This window comes from Balaenoptera ricei, chromosome 14, assembly GCF_028023285.1.
Source record: "Balaenoptera ricei isolate mBalRic1 chromosome 14, mBalRic1.hap2, whole genome shotgun sequence".
NCBI classification, from domain to species: Eukaryota; Metazoa; Chordata; class Mammalia; order Artiodactyla; family Balaenopteridae; genus Balaenoptera; species Balaenoptera ricei.
Genome location: NC_082652.1, coordinates 48680700 through 48706132, shown reverse-complemented (window position 1 = coordinate 48706132; position 25433 = coordinate 48680700). Strand labels below are relative to the sequence as shown.

Here is a 25433-nt window from a genome sequence, read left to right as displayed (position 1 = left end):
GTTTCCAAGTCCTTTCAAATGAATAAATCAGACTCACCCAGATTATCTAGGATTACTGCCTTACTCAAGGTCAACTGATTAAAGGATTTAATCGCATTTGCAAAATCCCGTCATAGCAACACCTAGATTAGTGTCTGATTGAATAACTGGAGAATGAAGCCTAGCCAAGTTGACAAATCAAAAAAGCTATCACGGTCCACGCTTTGTCAGTTAGGCACCCAACATATCTCTCTATACTGTACTTAATCTCCAAAGAAAAAAACAAATCATATTCCCACCTATAATGATACAACTATCCTGCCTATATCTGAAGATATGCCCTTTCCCCAGAAGAGGATACAAAGGGTTATATTTACTCTTCTTTGAGACCCTGTAACTGAAATCCTGGGATAATACAGTTATCTATCATGTTAAATGCTTAGAGGATAAGAGAGAAAAGAAACCAAAAATATTTGGGCAATATATATGCAAACATAATTTGCATCCAGATAAGGAGGACATGCTCATAGCTATTGAAGTCTTCATTTCTGCAACTGGTCACTTGGTCATAGATGGGGTTTATAGCTATCTTCTTTCACTATTCATTTCATATTCCTTTGTTCTTAGCAAGCACCTCGGCAAGTCATGGTTCTTTGCCTGGTGGGTTGACCCAAACCTTCGTTTCTAAAGAGTTTGGGCCATTGCAGTCCTGCCTGAATTGAGTTGTGATAATTTTCAATTGACTTTAGTCATAGGACCTGGGAGTAATAAGAGATGCCTCCAGCTTCTAGCCAGCAATGAAGAGTCTCTTGTCAAAACCCATCTTACACTTCAAATCTCCCAGGAAAAGCCCAGTGTCTTTTAAGGAATCACTTAATAAAGTCAGATTCACCCAGGATACTACTGCCCTAGTCTCGAGATGAGAACTCAGTCCAACCACACCTTGAATGTGGAACACTGAGCAGAGAACCCAGCTAGGCCATGCCTGGACTTCTGGCCTACAGAACTGTGAGATGATAAATGCGTGTGGTTTTAAGCTGCTAAATTTGTGGCAGTTTGTTGTGCAGCAATACAAAACTAATCCAGAGCTACTCTCTTAACCACCCACAATGTACTTCTACAAGATTAATGGAGATCAGATCTACCTTAGACTTTTCAACTAGGCTTTGGATTCTTGATTTTTCCTTCCAAAGCAGAGGATCTTGACAGCATTGGATTGGAGTATGTTTGGCCACCAGAGTTATGACCCGAATCTCCCAAATTTCCCAGGAGCCCCTAGAGGGAATTGGAGGTTTATTTATTTATTTATTTATTTATGGCTGTGTTGGGTCTTCATTTCTGTGCGAGGGCTTTCTCTAGTTGTGGCAAGTCGGGGCCACTCTTCATCCCAGTGCGCGGGCCTCTCATTATCGCGGCCTCTCTTGTTGCAGAACACAGGCTCCAGATGCGCAGGCTCAGTAATTGTAGCTCACGGGCCTAGTTGCTCCGCGGCATGTGGGATCTTCCCAGACCAGGGCTCGAACCCGTGTCCCCTGCATTAGCAGGCAGATTCTCAACCACTGCGCCACCAGGGAAGCCCGGAATTGGAGGTTTAACAAGGTAAAGCCACCTCTGAGGTAGCTTAGCTTTGCAGACACCCCCCCTGGCTCTGGAACCTGCCTGGCAGAGCCTAGTGTAATGATTCACAAATCCTAAGAGTCACAGTGATGACTAACTTAAATGTGAAAATTCTTTGAATAGTAACTATGAGAAAATATTAGGAAAATTGTGTGGCAACATTTTCTATTTAAAAACTTTTGAGCTGAAAACTATCTCAGATTTCATTTGGCATTAATTTAATCAAACTAAACTAAGAGTTTTAGAATTCATCTCATTTGCAATAATGCCATCATTTATGCTGTGGCTACTTAGAATGCACTTATCCTAAAGGATAGCTGTTAGCAGAAGTCGAAAGGATTTTCTCTGGAAGGAAATGTACCTGGACCCGTGTGGAACCACTGATCCCTTGAAAGTATATAAAAGTGCAGCAGGAACCCATCTGGGGTCTATAATGAACTGTGAACTGATCGTCAGCAATGGGGTGCTGTTGTAGAAAAAAAAAGTACACAAATGTAGCCTTATAGAGATATGTGTAGAGAGAAATACAGTCTCTGTCCAGTGACTACTAAAATTTTAGTCAGAATTCTATTGTAGGCTCCACAGCTGAAGACAAATTCAAGATTTTGGAAGTTTTTCACAGATTATGGTGATCAGAGTTTGAGAAATAGGAGCTTTAAAACTTGGTATTAGTATTGTTTCTAATGGAAAAAAAAGGATGTTGAAAACTGACTTTTTCATAGGCTTCTCTTGCAATAAAGCTGTAATAAATTCTGGATATAGTACATTGCAATAAAGCAAATTATAAAAATAGTTAGGACTATATTGAAACATGAGACTTTTACTAGTATTTGTAAACATTAACGCTTTTGCATTTTCCAGATATGAAGACACTGGGACTAAGTCATTCAGTAGTATCAGGGGCTAGGATGAATTGAAAAGATACTATCCTAAAGGCATTTAAATTAAATTTAAATATTTTAAACAGTAACTGCATCTCTATTACATTTAGTCCACATATTGCCAAGTTTGTGATTCAGGAATTTGACAAAAGATAGTTGAACGTGATAAAGAGCTATTTGCCTCAGATTCTGCTTTTGGATTTTCTGAGCACTCCTTTAATTTAGGGACACATTAGTAAGTATAGTTATGAACCATGAATTAGTAACTGATTAATAACCATTGACTGGTTATTAACCATTAGTAACCATTTCCAGATTCACAGCATCTAATCTCCATCGCATATTCTCCTTCTCACTTACTGGACTCTCTTCTTTCCAGTCCCCAGACTACCTTTTTCTGTATTCTTGGGCTTCTGTTTGGTGGGTTGGATCACCAGGGTCCTTCCTGGACAGCATTCCCAGGACAGAGGCAGAACACTGTGCTGCAGACATTCTCTGACATTTGGACTTTTCCTCCCTCTTCCTCCTTCTCACCTCACCTATAAAAGAGAGAAGGGATCCTCCAGTCCTTTCCTCATGCAGGTTTACATCTTTTTTGTCTGAAAGTAAACCAGCCTCTCCTTCATTTGAGTAGCAAAGACGAGGGTGGGAGGGGAGCTGTCATAGAGCAGTTGCTGCACTCATTTCTCTTCTGTGTCAATCTCCCATGATAGTTCAAAGTCCACGGCCATTCTATTTCCTCCACCACACCTGCCCTGCGGAAACTACTAAATATTGCCTGTAATGATCTTGGCTCAGTTTTATGACAAAGGGACTAACGCCAAAATTTGGACCCTTCTGAATTTTTCATGTTCTACCTGACATCGCTAATGACCTTTAATCACCCAGCCTGGGAAGAATTTGAATCAGTGACATTAACATGAAGAATTCAGCATTCCTTTAGCGAGGCCTTGAATTCTAACTTTTATATATATGTATGTATATGGAATCATGCAATTTCTGTAACTTAGTCAAGTAGTATCCCTGTGTTCAGTCCAAAAGGCTCTCAAATAGTAGCCTGTGCCAGATGTTTCTGAGGGAGTAAAACATATAAATGTACCTAATTTTGCACAACTACTCAATAGGTAGACATTTCTTTCTCACCCCAGCTGGTGATCACTTTATGCCCTGAAGCTTGGAGATTTATAGCCCTTGTAATTTTATCCTAAACAGAGTAATTGCAGATGCTCTTCCATTGCTATTATTTTAATTAGTGATGAAGACTTTACCAAGATGTTGAATTTCAAGGTAATGAATTTCATCTGAGTAAGATCTAGTAGGTAGTTGTGACCATTTTAAGATCGCTAGTATCCTCACAAATTATTTTCTTATTAATTTCAGAGTTTTTATTTATTGGGGGTTATTATTCTCTCAGCTTATTCTAAATTTATTTAAGGAATGTCATGCCACTGACAAGTCACTAAGCCTCTTTCCAACAACATCAAAGTCCCACAAAAGAAATATACACATTATTACTTCAAAAATAAATGCTTTTAACATATGAAGGATTATTGATTTTTAACAGATAGTTTGCACAAAATAACCTAGTGTACACAAGTGTATAAAATAATTTTCTTAAAGTTTTAGCATTCAGGGAAGATAAATTATAATTTCATTGTGGTTTCCTTTCAGCAGACTTTTAATCTTGTTGAATGTGGGATTTCTTTTGTTATTTGATATTCCATGGGGAATTAAAAAGAAATGCTTAGGTAGAGTTGGGTTTTAAGGGATTTTCGTACAAAGAGAAGTCTCATCAAAGAGCATGACCTTATTTTTGTAAAAGAAAAAAAAAATTTTTAATACCCTTGGTTTTTATAAATAAAAATCGTGTTTATTTATCTCAGTCAATTAACACCATGAGTCATTTCATTTATAGGTGTGCCTTTTAATCACTATGGGTTTCCTTTGATGTTCATGTTTTCCCTCTGTGGAAAATGCAGGAATCCCTCCACCATCTTCTGTTTGTCCTGGCCATAAGTACGCGTGGAGGGTATAGAATAATCACCAAAACAAATGGAGCGATAATAATAGGGAAGATGTTGGGAGCCCAAGTGCTGATCTTGTTCCCCCAATTCATATGATGAGCCCGGCATTAAAGCTAACTGGCTACGAAAGCTAACAAAGTGAAACTTGCAGTAGATAGCCAGTGCCGCTCTGCTGCTGTGTACTCTTCTACTGCTGAGTGCTTCACTTCCTCTTTCAGGAAAACATAATCTATCCCAGAGTTCCATCACCATGCTACTTAATAAATGAATAAGGAGTTATATAGCTGGAAAATAAAGGAGAAAGAAAACTCCAAAAGGAAATTAATTTTTTCAGACGAAATCTGACTTATGAATATAATTAGCAGGCTTAAATTGGACACCATCATCTAACTTCTATTCTGAATTGTATTTCACTCATTCTTTCCTCTTTGGTAGCATAAAGGTTGAAAATAAGAAATTTAACATACAACATTATCTAACAAAGTTGGGCAGAGAATCTGGTTAGCAGTCCATTTTCCCTCTTTGGAAAACTGGAAAGAGACCAACTGTGCTTGTATTGATCTGAGTGTGTTTAGGCCAGAGAGTTCACTATAGGAAGCTATATTTAGATGAAACCCATATAAAAATTGTGATTCTTTTTCTTATCAAAACATTGATATAAGGAGGACCAGGCTTATTAAATTTTGATATATAATTTATGAATTTATGAATGCAGAATAATTTGTTATATTTAACACAACAGTTTGATAAAGACTCATTGACTTGTAACTTTCTCATTTGTCAGTTTTGGTAAATTTGGATAGCTTTGGGGAAGAAAATCAGTAGACAAAGCTTGCTTTAATATTCAAGAAAAATAAAAGTACTAGGGAAGAAGATTGTTACGTATCTCATTATTACTTTATTAAGTAGAATTATAGTGAACTGTATAATAGTAATTGACCATTTGCCCTTTATATTAATAGTCCTTCTTTGTAGTTTACCATGCATTTTCACTTCTACCAGTTATTTAATCTTTATAGCCACCATGTTAGGCAGGCAGAGCAAATTTTATTATTCTCATAAATGAAGGGTAATAGTAATACACAGTACACAATAGATTCTGACCTGTTATTCCCATTATATCTTACTGCTGTTCTCTTATTAATTGTGTTTAAATAAATGGTTATTTTTAAAAATAATCCATGGAGGAAAATAGAATGTGAAAAGGTAATTAATAACATGCAAAATTGGGTAGGGGAATATTTGACCTACCCAAAATCAAAATAAACTATTTCCAGCCTTAGAAAAATTAATATACTTTATCACATTAACAATAAAAGGAAGAAATGGATCAAATAATAATATCAATAGATACAGAAAAAGCCTTTTGTGAAATTCAAAAACCGTTCATGATACCTTTCAGAAAACTAGAAATAGAAAGTAACTTTCTTAACATGATAAAAGATGGCTTTAGAAGCTGCAATCATTGGAAAACATTATTTGTTCATAGAAAGTTCAAATGACTCTACAGATAAACTGCTAAATTTTTGAATTTGAGGGAGTCAGTGGATATAGAATAAATAAAAATTCATTGTGTTTCTATAAACTGGCCCCAAATAACTAGAAAATAAAATCTTTAAATGGATACTATTTATAATTGAACAACTAAACATCAGATGCCTAGGTATATATCCACCATAAGAAGTATAAGCATTCTCCATAGAAAACTACAAAACATTTTTGAGAAAAATCAAAGAAATTCTAAATATATGGAGTGATCTACTAAGTTTAAAAAAATTCAAAAAAAAAATTCAATATTTTGAAGAATGTGAATTCTCTCCAAGCCGACTTACACATGTAATGGAATCAGAATTAAAAACTTAAATGGAATTTCTGGAAGCTGATGCATGAGAATTCTAAAATGTATAAGGAAATGCAAAGAGTCAAGTATAGTGAATACAGACTTGAAGAGGGCCAAAGTTGGGAAATCATCCTACCTGGTATCCAGATTTACAGTAAGTTCACGGTATAAGAAAGTGTGCTATTAGTAGATATATAAGTGAACAACAAGACAGAATAGAGGTTCCAGAAACAGACTTAGAATGTAAACATGGCCTCTTGATTTATAAGAAGCTGCCACCAAAACAGTGTAAAAAAGAATGTATTGGGATATAATTGGTGCTGAATCAAAATTAAATGATGCGTGATTGATTCGATATCTATACTTAAAAGAAGAACCTTGACCTTTTTTTTTTTTTTTCTTTTCTTTTTTTGGTTTTATTTTACCTTGTTGCAGTTGTTTCAATTATACTTTTATTTTTCCTAATATATTTTTTATTTTTTGTCTTTCTAATTTTATTTTGTTTTTTATTCTTTGATATTGTACTCCTTTTTTTCTTTCTTTCTTCCTTTTTTTTTTAATCTTTTACTTTTTCTTTTTTTAAACATCTGTATTGAAGTATAATTGCTTTACAATGGTGTGTTAGTTTCTGCTTTATAACAAAGTGAATCAGTTATACATATACATATGTTCCCATATCTCTTCCCTCTTGCGTCTCCCTCCCTCCCACCCTCCCCATCCCACCCCTCTAGGTGGTCACAAAGCACCAAGCTGATCTCCCTGTGCTATGCGGCTGCTTCCCACTAGCCATCTGTTTTACATTTGGTAGTGTATATATGTCCATGACACTCTCTCACCCTGTCACATCTCACCCCTCCCCCTCCCCATATCCTCAAGTCCATTCTCTAGTAGGTCTGTGTCTTTATTCCCGTCTTGCCACTAGGTTCTTCATGGCCTTTTTTTTTTTTTTCTTAGATTCCATATATATGTGTTAGCATACTGTATTTATTTTTCTCTTTCTGACTTACTTCACTCTGTATGACAGACTTTAACTCCATCCACCTCATTACAAATACCTCCATTTCATTTCTTTTTATGGCTGAGTAATATTCCATTGTATATATGTGCCACATCTTCTTTATCCATTCATCCGATGATGGACACTTAGGTTGCTTCCGTGTCCTGGCTATTGTAAATAGAGCTGCAATGAACATTTTGGTACATGACTCTTTTTGAACTATGGTTTTCTCAGGGTATATGCCCAGTAGTGGGATTGCTGGGTCGTATGGTAGTTCTATTTTTAGTTTTTTAAGGAACCTCCATACTGTTCTCCATAGTGGCTGTATCAATTTACATTCCCACCAACAGTGCAAGAGTGTTCCCTTTCCTCCACACCCTCTCCAGCATTTATTGTTTCTAGATTTTTTGATGATGGCCATTCTGACCGGTGTGAGATGATATCTCATTGTAGTTTTGATTTGCATTTCTCTAATGATTAATGATGTTGAGCATTCTTTCATGTGTCTGTTGGCCATCTGTATATCTTCTTTGGAGAAATGTCTATTTAGGTCTTCTGCCCATTTTTGGATTGGGTTGTTCGTTTTTTTGTTATTGAGCTGCATGAGCTGCTTGTAAATCTTGGAGATTAATCCTTTGTCAGTTGCTTCATTTGCAAATATTTTCTCCCATTCTGATGGTTGTCTTTTGGTCTTGTTTATGGTTTCCTTTGCTGTGCAAAAGCTTTTAAGTTTCATTAGGTCCCATTTGTTTATTTGTGTTCTTATTTCCATTTCTCTGGGAGCTGGGTCAAAAAGAATCTTGCTGTGATGTATGTCATAGAGTGTTCTGCCTATGTTTTCCTCTAAGAGTTTGATAGTGTCTGGCCTTACACTTAGGTCTTTAATCCATTTTGAGTTTATTTTTGTGCATGGTGTCAGGGAGTGTTCTAATTTCATACTTTTACATGTATCTGTCCAATTTTCCCAGCACCACTTATTGAAGAGGCTGTCTTTTCTCCACTGTATATGCTTGCCTCCTTTATCAAAGATAAGGTGACCATATGTGCGTGGGTTTATCTCTGGGCTTTCTATCCTGTTCCATTGATCTATATTTCTGTTTTTGTGCCAGTACCAAACTGTCTTGATTACTGTAGCTTTGTAGTATAGTCTGAAGTCAGGGAGCCTGATTGAACCTTGACTTTTTATTTCACAACATATACACAAATCAATTCCACCTATACTACAGATGTAAATGTGGAAGTTATATAAAGCTTTTAGAGAAAAACATATGAGAACATCTGAGTTATTCTAGTATTGCCAGAGATGCTTTAAATAGGACACAAGAACAAATCATGAAAGAAAAAGTTCATAAACTCTTTTAAAATTAAGAACTTCCATTCATCAAAGCACACCATTAAAGAATGAAAAGACAAGCCACAGCTTAGAAAAAAATACTTAACGATACATATATCCACCAAAGTACTCTCATCCGCAATAAATGAGGAACCCCTAACAAAACAATAAACTCAGGCAACCTAATTGAGAAAAACTGGCGAAAGACTTGAAAATCACTTCACAAAAGGGACTATACAAGTGGGCAATAAATACGAAAAGACATTCAATAGAATAATCATAGAAATGCAAATTAAAAACCACCATGACTTGTCTCTACACACTTTTCTACAGGGCTAAAATTTAAAAGTATAGATAAAAATGTAGCCCAATAGGAACTCTCATATCTCAGGTGGGAAGGTAAATTTGTAAAGGTAAATTTTAAAAGTAAATATTTTTAAAATATTGATACTATCAACTAGAGTCGGACATATGCATATATGATTCCACTTCTAGATGTCACGAATTAGTGCACATGTGCACCAAAATATGTTAATATTTTGTAAAATATGTTAATAACAGCTTTATTCATAGTAGTTTCCCCACAGAAATTCATCAACAGTAGAATGGATAAATTGCAGCTTATTCATAGAATGGAGTAATATATAGCAATATAGCAAAATGAAGTGTTGCCACACAAAAAATATGAATAAATCCAACAAAATTAATATTAAACAAAATATGACAGACTGAGGAGAATATGTAGCTTGGAATTATAATTATATGAAGATCAAAACAAGCAAAACTTGTATGTTGGGAGTGTTTGTTATTGACTGGGAATGGATGTGAGAGAATCTTCTGGTGTGAGGGTATTTTTTTCTAAATTTTCATCTAGGTGGTGGTTATGTAGAGGTATTCATGTATAAAAATTTATCAATTCTTATATAATTATGTATGTTGTACCTCAAATAAAAAGTGTAAAGCAAACCAATGGAATTAATATAGACCTTAATGAACAGACGACACACTTACCACAACCATTTTATAAAGGATATATACCAATTGCAAAAATTTTGCATTTTTTTAACAAAATTCGATTAAGGTGAATATTGAATATATATTCTGGATTTAAAAGAGTACAGTAAAATGTCTTTAGACATTTTATCATTCAGATGTTTCAGCAATTTTGAAAAGTTTATTCTTCTTGTATCATGTATGTAGGTATAAAATTGTACATTTATCTCAGAAACCCAGCAATCTTTATATTTGCAATAGTTGGTTAATATTCCTGAAAGTTTAAAAAATTATTCACCCAACAATGTCTCAGCCTATCAAAAGTTATAATGTGGGTGTTATATCAATTGTCGTATTTGAATCATTTGTAACTACATCTGACACGGAAAGAGGGGACAGACTGGACCTGGCTGCCACTGTAATGAAGAACAAATCCATGACTGTGCCATTACCACACTGACTTACAGCTCAGAAATTAACGTGCAGAAGTAGCCCAGAACAGCTTCTGTTGTTCAACACAAGTCCTTGATAACAGACAGGGATGTCTTTTTTATATGCTGTGTTTTGTTCTTGTTTTTTATAATTTTCCTAGCACAAATAATGTCTCTTAACAGAAGGGTTTTATATACATATATATATACACACACACACATATACACACACACACACACATATATATGTATATATATATATATATATATATATATAATTCTTAATAATTCAACCAGAGTTTTTCAAAACATACAAACATTTTTTCAAAACCATTCGCATGATCAGCTATCAGCAGATAAGTTAATCATTTAACAATGATTAACTAGAGAGACTTTTGTACTTAACAGAATAAGACTTTCATAATATAATCAAGTTTATATTTAATCATGAGGAAGAAACAAAGAACTATCAAAATTTTCATACTAATATAATAATAGACCTTTAAAATATAATCAAAAAATGATCAAGTGAATTAATAAACTTGTTTCAAAATAGAGATGATAGTTTATCTGTTACAGTTAACATATGCAGAAATTTAGTTGGGAGCTCATGGCATAGTCTATGTAATGTTTAGAATTAATTTTTCAGTTGTTATTGACATGCTATGTTACTTTACATAATGATAGAAAGCAAATGTTTTATACAAAATACATGATTTATTTAATAGTTTCTAAGATTTATATGTTAATGAACTTGTTGCAAAGAAACTGCAGTGTTTGATTTCCCATCATTAAACTGTTAGTTTTTATGCAACATATTATTAATTTTGATAAACCTAACATAATACTTGTCACCATATTAGTTTTATGTTGCTGCCATAATAAATAACTGCAAACTTAGAAGCCTGAAAGAACACTACGTTATCATCTTACAGTTCTGTATGTCAGAAGTCTTTCGTGAGTCTCACCTGATTAAAATCCAGCTGTTGGCAGGACTGCGTTCTCTTCTGGAGGCTGGAAAGAGACACCTGTTTTAGATTGTCGGCAGAACTCAGTTCCTTGTGGCTGTGGGAACTAGGCCCTACTTGCTTTCTGGCCGTGGGCAGAGGGCCATTTCTGCCTTCTTGAGGCTGTCTGCATTTCTTGGCTTGTAGCCTCCTTCTACCATCTTCAAAGAGGAAAAGGAAATGGGTCTCAAGTCTGTCTCACTTCAAATTTCTCCTGCTTCTTCCTTCACATCCTCTGAACTTCAGTCAGAAAAAGATTCTCCACTTTGAAGAATTCATGTGATTAGAGAGTCACACCTATATAATTCAAAATAATCTTTTCATCTCAAGATCTGTATCTTTACTCACATCTGCAAAGTCCCCTCTGCTACGAGGAGTAGCATATTCGTAAGTTCCCGGGATTGGAGCTGTAATAGTTACCCATGAACCCCCAAGGAGACACCTTCTGAAGGGCTGATTTGATCACAGATGCCTGGAAGAATGGAGGCCTGCATGGACTTCAGATAGCTTCCATGAGTATCATTTTATTCAAACTCACGTTCATGAGTTTCTCCATTTGAGTGGTTCTAAATTTCAATACCTAACTGAATATGAACAGGTTTCCACATAAGGGCTATCCTCAGGTCAGTCATTACTCTGAGATCAAAGAAAGGTAACAACTGAAGATTTTACCACTGAAGATTTCTGGAGTGGATGTAGCATCTGATTCCAGGAGGCTTGCTCTTCCTTCCTTCTTTCCTTCCTTCCGTTTTTCCTTTTCTTCTTTTTGGAAAAAAAAAATTGAAAGAAAGAAACTTTCATGAGGAAGAAAAGCTGATCTGACATTGGCAAGTGTATAGGGTTAGGGAATGGCACTTGTTATGACCTGGGACAAAGTAAGGATGAATCCTACGAAACTGAGTAGCCTTGCCTATCTCATCTGAAGAGAGTGAGGTATATAAAGTGTTGTATCGATTTAAAACATGTATCACTCTTTCATATTTAAGTAATTGAAATACACAGGAAATTTATTATTGCTTTGTTCAAAATGGTTTGGGGTAAGGTAATGTGAATGCTGCTTTTGTTCTTTTTCAGTTCTTGTAAATTGCTCATATCAGTCTGCAGCCGTGAAGATCCTCTGTAATTTAAAAAAATCAACTATAGTTATTTCGTGTGAAACTGTTTTACTACTTTTTTTATTTTAATCTCCTGAGTTGTGAGAACACAGCTTAGCAAAGTGTATAAAGGCAGCAAAGCAGGTAGTTCAGATTTCTGTTAGTCTTCCAAGAAAACCTACAAGTAAACTGGAATACAACACTGAGAGATTATACAGTGAAATGCTTTTGCAAACTAGGATTAAAAGAACTGGAAATATTATTTTTCTTAGTCAGTATGTAAACGGATAAATTCTTTTATTTTTATGTTGCAAAAATTAATTGTGAATGTTCATCTACAGAATAAAAAACGCATAAAATGCCATCCATGTATAATACTCTGAAAAGTCCACTCATATAAGAATAGTTGGCAGAAGTAAATACTTTAGTGAAAATAAAAGCCATCAATGTTCAGTCCACCCATTTTTTTCTGTGTCGGTACCTCTGTGTTCAACAAGACATGAATATTATGCAGTTTCACTCATTTATTCGTTCATTCAATGTTGACTGAGAGACTACTATGTACCAAGCACTGTGGCAAAAATTAGTAAGGCATTGGGACTTCTCTGGCAGTCCAGTGGTTAAGACTCCGAGCTTCCACTGAAGGAGGCACCGGTTCCATCCCTGGTTGGGGAACTAAAATCCCACAAGCTGTGCGGCGCAGCCAAAAAAAAAATTAATAAGGCATAGAAAGTTCATAGAAGTGATGAAATTAATACAGATATAATAACTATAATAAAACATGGTGATTGCAGTGACAGAGATATACATGGTGTATAATATACTATATAGTACTGACTGTGCCTTACCAGTGCCAGTTTTCCAAGAAAAGTTGCAAATGCTAATCTTCACACATTTCACCACATAACAGTACATATATACAGTAATTACTATTAATGAACTAGGAATTACTTCCCAATAACAAATACTTTATTACAAATGCCAGGTTTATTGTTTCTGTGTCCTGCATCACTTCTAAAGAGTTTTCAGCTTGTTCTACCTTTTTTTCATTCTCTGGCTTTTTCATATCTGTCCAAAGATTAAAACTATAAAACTATGTGTATCTCTTTGTGTGTATAAGTATATAATTGTATTTGTCACATACTTTACTTACTTATGCAAAATTATCACATTGATGCTCTTGTACCTTCCTGCTAGCCTGACATGGCATATTGATACAAAAACCTAAAATATCTCTAATCAACCTTTCCAGGTAGACCAACAGTTTTAAGTTTCATTCACTTTTTCACCACTACTATCCACTAACTGATGTTATCTAGACAACATCAAAGAAAAAAAGGCAGCCATAAAATGAATTACACATATACATCTCACTCTCTTCTATTGTATTGGATTTTCATAAAGTGTCTTATTTTGTGGGGAAAAAATAAGTAAGTCACTCAGAATTTCCCAAACGTTTTTCTTCTTTGCGACACTTCTATTTCCATACCATAATGCAGAAAGAAAGAAGTGGCTTTGAAGGAATAGTAAATTGAGGAAAGGATGGGAAGGGAAGATGGTGTCTTCAGGAGGGAAGTGTGATAACAAGAAGACCCTAGACAGTTGCTTTGGCCATGACTAGATGATGTACAGAATAAATCTTAGGGTTGTGGCCCCTGGGGAACCTATTGTTGCAGAGATGTATTTCCAGAGTTGTTTGATGTTTGATTTATCTTATTTTAAGGGTTTTTCATTAAACCCCTGGAAAAACCTGGAAGATCTAAGAACCCAACCGCTTAATCATTTTAAGAGTGTCATTGCTGACTATATAGAATTTACATATCCTCAAGGTGTTAACTCTTAATTTATTTTGTCCCTCCACCCTTAATTCCTAATTCCTATTTCTCTCTGACTCCCATTGGTACTTTCCCTCATGAGCTGAGTTATGCAATATTTATCATTCTATGTCTTCTCCACTGAGCACCATATTTTAAAGATCACTGTGTTGCTATGTCGCGTATCTAGTGTATTTCTTTTAATCATTACAGTCTTTCATGGTAGGTGACTACCACATTTTACTTAGCTGTTCTGCAAAAGAATGTCCCCTACAAAATTAAACTTCCGCTTGGCAACATAAAGTTAATCCCAGACCCCCAAAACAGAAGTTTCAGGAGTGGAAAAATTAACAGACCTCTAGCTTCGTATAATGCAAGAGCTGCATGAACCACATTTAATTAAAGAAAGTATAGGGTAAATAAATCTGGGCATTATTTATGGTGTCTTAATAGATCTGACAACTCTGTGCAAAGTTACTCTGTTTTGGGAGTACTTAAAAAGCTTATAAGCATCTCATTTTTTTAAGGACTTGGAGACATATTTGAACTATTAATTGGCTGTCTCCTTAGTGCGTGCCTCTGCTGGAAAAATAAAGAAAATGCTTTCCAGCAGTCTTTCTTTATGCGGGATCATAAGTACAGCCCAAGTAGATCTTAAATGAGAGGTCTAAATTGGAACTTTGTTTTGCATGATACTTATATATTAATTTAGGGTCTAAAGCAGGGGCCAGCAAACATTTTGTGTAAAGGCAAAGACAATAAATAGTTTAGGCTTTGGGGTCCACTTAGCCTGTATTGCAGCTATTTAACTCTGCCACTGCAGTGCAGAAACAGCCATAGACAGTGTATAAATGAATGGGTGTGACGGTACTCCAGTAACTTTCATTTACAAAAGCAGGTAGTGGGCTGGATTCGGCTGGACAGCCATAGTTTCATGATCCCTGTTCTAGAATATGATTTTTCCCATACTGGGATGTAGTTATCTGGGGAAGTAGACATGTCTAAAGATGAGCCTCTATAGAAAATTGCCTTAGGTATTTTAAATCCTATTTCTACTTGAGAATCTTTACAAGGTTTGGACAGCGCCCCAGTGTGGACCACATCAGGTGGTTAGAGATGCTCATGATCTTTTATTTCCCAGTAAGAGGAATATCTGAGAGGAACAAAAGAGAACAAAACATTGGTGATAATTCTATCCATAGGATATTTTATCAGACTGCAAATTATTTGCTGTACGTTTCATATTTGGCACCTCTGGGTCAATGGGTCTAATGTTTTCTGACCCTGTATTACCGAGGAAAAGACACTGAGGTGCATTTTTTTATTTTAAAGGACACTTTTTCTATGAGCATCCAGTTTCTTTTGAAAGACTGATGTAATTCTATACAGTATTCAGAAATGAGAGCATTTACACATATCAATCTGGAATCTTAAGGGCCCTGTAATTCACATTCAAGATTAGGAAGTGATGTAGTCCCAAGACGGGAGTTAGGCTGAAATCAGATTGGACCCTCACCTAATTGCTGCTTTCTTCTTAAGCAGCCTTGGACAAGAAATTGACTTTCCTGGCCTCCATTTTCTCATTGTCAATGTAAGAATTTTTTTTAATTTTCTATTCCTTAAGGACTTGCACCAAATTGTTAATACTGTCTCTGGGGTATAAAACTGACTGTGGTTATTGCAACAAGGGGCTTTAATTTTCTACTTCATGTACCTCTCTTTTATTTGTGTGTACTATAATCAGCATGCATCATTTTATAACAAATAGATTTTTAAAAGAAATATTTAAATTCTACCAGAATGTATACCATAGCATGGATGTGGCAAAGAAATTGACATTAAATATAAAAAGGATTTTCAAGATTAAACATTTTCTACAAATATCAGGTGAGATCAGGTTTACCTGACTACATCAATAGGAAATTATGAAATAGCATGTATTTTAATTTCTCAATGAGTTTACTCAATTTATGCCATAATATACATCCTGCAACCTCTTAGATCAGTCTTCCTCTCATTTGTAATAAAGTTTCAAGGTACTGTTCTTAGAGTTTCTGCATTTATGTAGTACATTATCACTTTATGATAAAGTTAGTTGATAATTCCTTGACTCTTTTTGCTGATGACCTTTTAAAGCTGCATAATTAGAATAAGTTGTGGTTATTGTATTGGAATCTCTATCCCATGGGCCAACAAGGCAGCACATTAATTCTCTGCATCACCCACTCCACGGGCAGTGCCCTCAGCACAAAGATATTATTCTTTGTAATTACATAAAGAAAGGGTCTATTTAGTGTTAACTGACCTTTCTGTGACTGATCAGCCTTTTCCACCAGTGAAGTAGAAATGTATATCATTAAAATGTGAGTAAATAGGGAACCTTTCTAAATCTTAAACCATTCACATCAGGAGGTGCCCATGTAGAGGAGGTTGTTCAGTCTTTCGTATGAAATGGTGAAAAGAGTAGCAGATGTTAAAAATATATTTTAAAATATTGACTATTGAAATAGAATTAAATTATAATAATGTGTACAGATGTTTAAAAAGGAAATAGTATGCAAATATGTTTCTGTTTAACAATCTTAAACAATATTAGAAGACACATTATTAAATTCATATATATTCAGGATTAAATTTTTAAAGTTTATTTAATAAAGTAAAAAAAAAGTTTAGGGTAATTATTAGTACTGTGACTGTCACTTACTGAGGACATACATGTATTTGTTGAAATCGTGTATTTTAACTTGGAAAAATATATTGGGGATATAGATTACATTACACTGATTTTTACTCTCTTTTTCTCATTATATAATTTGTTTCTCTAATCACTTATACCAGATACTCTGAGGGCACTTAGAATTATATTGAAGAAAATTGGATCAAATAAAACTTTAATAGCTAATGCAAGTGGCATCTGTATTTAGCGATCCCTAAAGCCATTGAATAGTTATAGGAGAAAAGCTACAGGCAACATGGAGGTAAATCTTCCTTTAAAAAAACAAAACAAAACAAAAAAAAACACAAACCCATATTAATCAGGTGCTTTTTAATATTTAACAAGCATCTATGTTTCCAAGCCAGATTTTTCCCTGCCAAGAACATATACAACACTTTGTGTATGAAATATCTTTAGAATCTATTCAGAAACTGACTCTTCCTTGAAGCTTTGCTCCTCACTTTCACTGGGCTGCTCTCTCATGGAACTAGTCTCATAGTTTGGATATATCTCCCATCCTTCTTCATGTTTAATGTAATCTAATGTAGTTAGCTTTGGGAATGCCTCAATTCCCCTATCTGATTGCAAGCTCCTTTGGCCCTGAAATTGTGTATATTTTCATGCTGATGTCAGTAATTCCTGGTCAAATATATACACTGGACAGAGTCAAAACATAATAAGGAAAAGCAGGGCTAATACCAAGTACTCATAAATTCCCAATGGATGTTTTCTGAGTTCTGAGAGGCAATGTTGTAGCGTCCATTAGTAAACTGTTGAGTAAACCAGCCGTAGCCAAATGTGTAAGCCCATCAGGGAGCTCAGACAAGGAGTCCTGTGTGTGGTCACTTACTTGGGTGCTGGGGTGGAGGAGCTAAGCAAAGCATCCGCTGGTGTCTAGCAGTGGCAAGTTTGACTGTCTAGCAGTGACGAGGTGGCAGGCTTTTATCAAACAATGTCCTGAAGGGGCTCTTTGAACTCTCACAGTGTCCCCCATAGTGCTTTGTGTATACCAGTTGCTAATAAATTAGTGAATAGAGAGCATTTTGTCAAACATGATAATATGTAGAGTTTGAGGCATGTTACAGCCTTGATGCAGAGGACTGATTTGTGCATTTAAAAATCAAGAATGTTCAAGACTAATTATCGGAGAACTCGAGTTGGACAAGAGACTGGTTTCCATGGCAGCACAGACAAGGAAGTGGGTCCTGGGAGAGTTAAAACAGTTATGTGCTCCTTTGAGACTTCAGGGTATCGACACATATCATTCTCACAGACTTACTCCTTGGAAACACTGGGGAGAGCTCTCGTTTTCTGTAGTAATTGGTGTATAGATTTTAAGGGAGCAGCAATACAATAATGCCTCCATGCACACAGTAGGTGATGCATCTGAAAAGTATGCGTTTTCTCCGTGTCTGTTATATTGTTAGAGAATTAGCATGTATTTTAAGCATTTGTGTTCACCACGCTAATTCCCACAAATCAAAGAGAAAGCTTTTGAAGCAATAGTGTTCACAAAGAGACTTGGAACCTCCATGTCTCATTTATTCTAAAGTCTGTCCCCTGCACATTCTGTGAATCAGTCTCAGTACTGATGCCTGCTTTAATAACATCAAAACATCACCGCATGCAAAACTACCAATCCAGTGCCCTAAACTGGCAGAGATGCACCAAAAGCAAATGTGGGGACTGTGGAGATTGGGTGGTATGATATCAGTGGTGTAAGGCATGAGCATCTGTACGGGATCACATGCGACTGAAACATTGGTGCTCGGAGTGTTATGTATGATGCTGTGCATCAGTGAGAGACTAAATATATGGGCACATTTCATTATTTACATCGTAACATTTTAAAGTCAAGAGATAACAGAACATTGAACATGACCTATGGAAGTCCAATTCACAAGTCATAGGAAACAGTAATCTAATAGTCCTAAAGGGGCCAAGAAAACATTGTTCTCAATGTTTTCTCAAATATATGCTGACCCAAATGGCAGGACAGCTTATATCACCAGCCAAATAAAATGGTTCTTCTAAGATTCAGGTCACCGTTTATTTCTTCTATGAAGCCTTTTCTGACCCCGCTTTCCCCACCTGGTAGAATCAATTCAGGGTACTTCAAGAAATACCTCGAATGGACTTGGTTCCACTCTGCCTCCTTCCAGTCTAGCCTGTCATCCCTGGTAAAAAGGGGTCACATCCAGCCTTCTCTTTAATCCCTGGGGTAACTATAGAGTTGGACCTATAAGGTAAAGCTACCAGCGGTTTGCTAAACAAATGATTGAGCAAATGAATAAATGAATGAAAGCTAGAAGTGAGGATGCTCTAGAGTAACATTGATCAATAAATATCAGCAATACAACTTTTGCTTTTCCGTGGTTCTGGCAGCAAGTCAATTCTTTCGAACCATGGGACTAGAGTGAGTGTGGTGAAGTCGGTGTAAGGACACAGACACGGCAGCAACAGCCAGCAGAGCCCTGGCAAGATGCAAGAAAGCAAGGAGCTGTCTGCAGAAAACTATTAACAACCAAGAATCAGGAGATGACAGACAGATCATCAGAAAAGATCATCTGAGACTGCCACACATAATCACATTAGGATCAGACAGTTAGAACTGGGTCAGAAGATGACAACTTTCTTACAATGAATGCATAATTGAGAGAAGGACCTAGCCATCTGCCCGGTGAACTGGATCCAAATGCCTGTATTAAGAGTAACTGAGGGTATAGATGACATTATAAATTTAGTCATAGGCACTAGGACTATTTTAATAACACTAAAACATTTGTAAATAGCTATGTAGGTTTTCTACACCTACATGTACCATGCAAATATTTTGATCATAACCATCTCTCTAGAATGTTTAGATCAAGTTTTTTTCTTGTACTCTCCTTTGCCATTAGTCCATCTTAAATTAAAAACAAATGATCCCCTCCACCTTTCGCTCAAAAAAAAAAAAAAAAAAAAAAAAGTTCAAATGGATTTAGGCTTTCTCCAGAGTAAGTGTATCTGGCTGGACCTCCAGAGGTCTCAACATGTAGCATTACTCTGTTGCAATCAACTGTAGTCCAGAGTTGTGAAGGCCTCAGCTGTAAAGGTCTATGCACTTGACACATGGTCTTGCCAGTGAATACATCAGGCCTAATCAAATCATGGAATATGGAATTATGTAGATCAAAAAACACAAGACTGGTTATAGGTAACCAGCATACCCATATTGACTTACAATGAAAAGTAGCTACCAAGGGGACCAAGTTCTAATTTCCTTCAGCAGCCCAATTTATCTATGTCAACAAGCTATGTGTTAGCCAGATTTATGAAAAGAGGTTGGTGGAAATAGGCTCAGAACAAGGTAATTGTGTTATTTGATCTGATTGTTTAAAGTCGTTAGGTTTTATAAAGACGGCATTGTGTAGAGTTAGAGAATGCTGGCTTATGTTTATGAAGGAGGTATAGTGGATGGTGCAGAGTATGGGATCTGGAGCCAGTCGGCCTGGGTACAAAGCCAGGTCCTCCACTTAATATGTAACCTTGCACAAGATGCCTGGTGTTTCGGTTGCTATGGGTGCATAACAAATACCCCAAAACTTCATGGCACAGGATTCTATGTGTCAGAAATTTGGACAGGACATAGCGGGGCCAGCTTGTCTCTCCTCACACATTCTAAACCATCATCTGGATGACTTGAAGACTAAGCATTGGAATCATCTTCAGATGACTCATTTACTCACAGTTGATGCTGTTATCTGAGACCTGAGCTAGGGTTGTTTACTGGAACACCTACAACACCAATAACCTCTCCATGTGGCCTGGATTCCTCACAACATAGTGGCTGGTCCAAGTGTAAATGTCCCCAAAGAGAGAGCCAGGCAGAAACTGTATGCTTTTTTTTTTTTTTAATAGCTTTTTAAATAAACTAGCTCTTTTAAATAAACTAGCCTGGGAAATCACACAGCATCATTTCCACCATACTCTGTTGGCTGGAGAAGCCACAGGTCTCCCCAGGTTCAAGGGAAGGAGATACAGACTGTGCTTCTTGATAGGGAGTGACAGGTTCTGGAAGAACATGTGTGAATGAAAATATTTCTGTGGCCATTTTTGGAAAATACAAGTTGCCTCACCTGACTTCTCATTGGCTTTCCTTCCCTGTCTGTAATTATAATAACTAGGACAGTAGCCATTCCATTATGTGTGGAATGCATAAGTTAATATTCAAATTCAGCCTTATTTCTAAGTTCTTGTATATGTATCACAAGGTGAAACATAAATAGATGATATATGCTCTATATTTGTCCAAAAAGAACTCATTTCTCATTATAATTCCCTATTCCCCACTTACCCAGTGGGAGAGGGAAAGGAGAAGGGGAAGAGTGAGAAAAAGAAGCTGTAAATGGAGAAAGTGGAGGGAAAATCCTAGATGAAATATATGGCTTAAAGAATGATAAAGGTCAAGTGGAAAAAAAAGGGAAAACTACTATTTTGATATCTTGGGGTCGCAATCTGCCTTCATTTTCCAGCATTTTTGGTGACAGAAGAGGCCAGGTCTTGCTTTAGCAATGGTTTCTCATTACTTTTAGGATCATAGGCTAATTAGGTAATTCGAAAAAAAACCCACTGTGTACAGTTTCAAGGGATTCACATGCCTTGTGAAAATCAACGATGCACCGAGAGAAAGAGCTCTTGCTCAGTCTGGACGGTGCGGTATATCCTTAGAATAATGTTCAAATACTCAATTTAAAAACATATTGTGTGAATTCTTTTTATATACATCCTTAAAATCTTCACCTCTGAAGTAGTATAGTATCAAATAATACAAATAAATGTGCATCATTGTAATATCATCAATAAGTTATTCCATGGAAGTGGGCCAATAAAATGTGTAGTTCTAAAGTGATAAATGCATGCATTTCCTAACTGTTTATTCTGTGTATTCATTCATTCATTTACTAAAAACTTGTGTACCCACTAATGTCAGCTCTGCTTTACCTGCTTACAGGTAAACAAAATGATGGTGTCAGCCCTCATGGAATTTATAAGTAATTTTTGTTCACCCTTTATAAACATAATCTTTATTTCCTAATAAAATGTTGGCGTAATAAGCTGAATATACCCCCAGACATCAAAGTTTAACAAATAATTTGAGATAACAGAGAACAAACCCTCCTCAAGCTAAGTATTTTCCTTACTAAATTCTAGGCAACATGGAAACTATTAACAGACATTCAACCTCTCTTCTCTTTATCAGTCCATACTCCCAATGTTTCATCATCTTAATAATCATTAATAATGGGAATTGAATACATACCAATAAATCTGGCTTTGAGAAAGTGTTTATTCAGACCTTTGGGGTGAGTTTAATGCATATGGAAAACACAAAAAAATGCAAAAGATTATAAATTCTATACTCTAATTATATATTTCTATGATTTTTAAATATAAATCTTTCCCATAAGACCACAAATTCTTGAGGTTCACCATTACATCTTAAATCTTGGCATACAGTAGTTACTAAATTGAAAGTTTTGAATAAGCAAAAGGATGAAAATGAGAATGAATGAATGAATAAAATAATATTGTAAATCAACTCAGAGTGCAGTTATTTTAACCTATAGAGATTACAATCAAATTTTTCTTTAATGGTTTTAGAAACAAACTTTTTGTTTAAGTTTGCGTTTAGTCAAGACCTTAAGTAGAAAGACTCTACTGATAAGATTTAGCTGGATTGAATTTAAAAACATGTAAAAGCCATCTACTTCTGTTATTAGTTCCTTCTTTCTTCTCACCCTTTTATTATATTGCCAACTCCAACTTTTGTGCCTTTATTTAATATCTTCTACTGCTTGCTGTTCAACTCCAGTAGTGGTAGCATTATTTCACCTGGACACATATCCACCAATAATTATCATTCACTCTTTGTTTCATTTTGTATGTTATAATACCATTGGTTAAAATTAAACCAGTCAGAATTGTGAGGTGGAACCACAGTTAAACATAAAAAAAATCAGCAGAATACATTATTTAAAATTAAAAAACTTAAACTTCGTTGCACATCTGAAGGTCACTGACTTTCAGGAATAGGTAGTGAATTGGTAAGTCCTTCTATACATTCATTACTGAGAAATGATAATGTAAAGTATCATGACTGATGTAACAATGTTTTGAAGATTCATTGGCCTAAATACACAGTTCAGTTTCTTGGTATCTACTCTAATCATGGCATATAAAACAGTAACAACTGGTGTCATACAGAAATTGAAAATATAGGTATTTGGAAATAAAACTGTACGTTACACAATGAGCGAAGCATAAAGTACCAAATATATCCCCAATTAAGTTCCATTAGATAAGTTTAAAACAAATTCCACAACTTTTGTAGCACTCCTCTCAAATTCAACATTTAAATAGCCATCTGGGTCTTGAAAGAAATGTAATTGAGAAGTAGAATATCTCAGGTATCAGAATGTGCTTAAGTCAAACAACAAACAAAAAAACTCAAAATGATTTCTTCTCATGCCATCTTTAGAACATGTATCAAAGTTCAAGTTAATCACTTGAGGATTAGATTTTTGTATTAGTGTTAAGATATCAAAAAGAATTGTAACCATCTTTTCAAAGGTATCTCCACCAAAGAAAAATATTCATAGACACTTTGTCCTCCTACCAAAAGATAATTCTGTGATTTTAAGCAAGTTTATTAGATAGAAGTTTCTAAAGTTTTAAATTATTGTGCCAGAATTAGGACAAGGACACCTAAAATGGTTCTCAGTTCATCATTTTGACTTTTTGAAGAACACCTGTGACATAGTATTAATCATTAGGGATCAATATGGATACCAGGCTTTCATGAGAAATATGTTTGTTGACCTTAATAAATCTTCTTCAAGTGTGTAAATAGAGAAATATTTGTACAGGCAATTTTCTGCTGAATTACATTTCCTCCGTGCGCATTCTCATACTGTGATATAGTTTTTAACAACTTATACTAAAGGTTTGATGTGATAGCAGTTTTCCCAAAGAGACATTTTTAACTGCTTCACAATGGTTATTTTTATATCTAGTTATTTAATCATCATTATCATTGTCATGATTAATCTGCATTTATATGTTTTGAAAACTTTCTGCTACTATAAATAATGTTATAACAAATAAAGCTTTTTGATTAGGATAAATTTCCATAAGATGAATTACTAGATTAACAGGTTTGAAAATATTTAAGGCTGTTGATAAATTCCATATTTTTTGAAGCAGCCAAAGAAAATTTTCTGTGCTAGAAATGTAAAAAGAATCAGCAACTAAACTGAATCACACCTCTAACTTAAAATGAAAGGCATCCCTTAATTTGCAAGTGGGTAATGTTGGCAAAAGTTACATTCTGAGGGGTTTGTATTAGATTTGACATATATATATATTTAGTCATGGGGAGTGTTGTAAAGTTCTCAGCTGCTCACAGAGTAGATTTAGCTTTGAATATAGCTAAAGTATACTAGTAACAAATAATGGCTTCTCTGGGTGCTTCTAAACATTGAGTTCCTTGCTCCTCGTCTTTTTTACTCTTTACTTCTCTGTGTTTTGAATGTTTTCTGTGAGTGCCACCACTCTGAACCTCTTGGAAATAGGATTCTAAGCTTCCAAATGTCTTCTGTCTACTTGAGCACTGGGGCTTGAGAAAACGAAAAGGGGTGGGAAATTGGAGGAAGCCTTCTGGGATGCTGAGTGAAGCCTCCAGGACTGGGTGCTTCCCAAGGCATTGTGGAGGGAGGCCTGGGAAAGAAGGAGAACAAAAGTCAGACAGACTCTGATGAATCAATGTTCAAAAATAAAAATAAAAAATAAAAAGACCACTTGCATCAAGAAAGAAAATTATTAAATCCAAGGAGGATATTAGTGTCAAGGGAAGCATCTTTTTTTTATTTTTCTACAATATATACTGTAATGCTTTTAGATAATTCAAATGTAAAAATTCAAACATAAATTAAAATGATTTAATTAACTACATGTATATATTTATCTTCTAGAAAATACAAGATGATTCACTAGAAGAAAATCTACATTTAGCTCAAGAGTATCAGAAATTACAGAATGCATTCTTAACAGTAAAGGACAACTATTTCAACCAATATGAAAAACAGCTATCACTAGATGGTTCGATTCGAGATAAGAAACAGGTAGGTTTTTCATATTTTTCTAAAATAATGATTTACTTGACATATGTACCACAAAAAGTAACAAGTAGTCAGTCACGGGGTCTCCAGTCTTATGGTGGTGTTTTATATGCCACCAAATGGCATGTTTTCGTTTTGTAAAGTTTTGTTTTATATTTTTATCAACATTCTGAAGTTGAATTTTGAAAGAATATTTGAGAAATGGAAAAGCATACTTTCTAATCCACAATTTTATACTAATTTGCTTTTAATTATTGTGACCTGAACTACCAAATATTTGTAATGCATAGATTTTATATATTATCATATATTTCATATATGAAATATATTATCATATATTATCATATATATTATCATATATTTCAATATATATTATCATATATTTTCATATATATATATTATCATATATTATATTATATTATCATATATATATTATCATATATATTATCATATATATTATCATATATATTATATGATTATCATATATTTCAATTAATATATTATCATATATTTCATATATTATCATATATTTCAAATTTATATTATCA

At 35.0% G+C, this 25433-nt stretch overlaps 1 protein-coding gene across 1 annotated transcript in view; it reads left to right on the top strand.

The window, feature by feature from the left end:
* Positions 1–25433, top strand: part of CCDC178 (coiled-coil domain containing 178) — a 355393-nt gene that overhangs the window by 215478 nt on the left and 114482 nt on the right. Inside the window, exon 18 of the mRNA XM_059893788.1 lies at positions 24739–24888. Within this exon, the coding sequence (XP_059749771.1) occupies positions 24739–24888 (150 nt within the window). The remainder of the gene's footprint in view (positions 1–24738; positions 24889–25433) is intronic.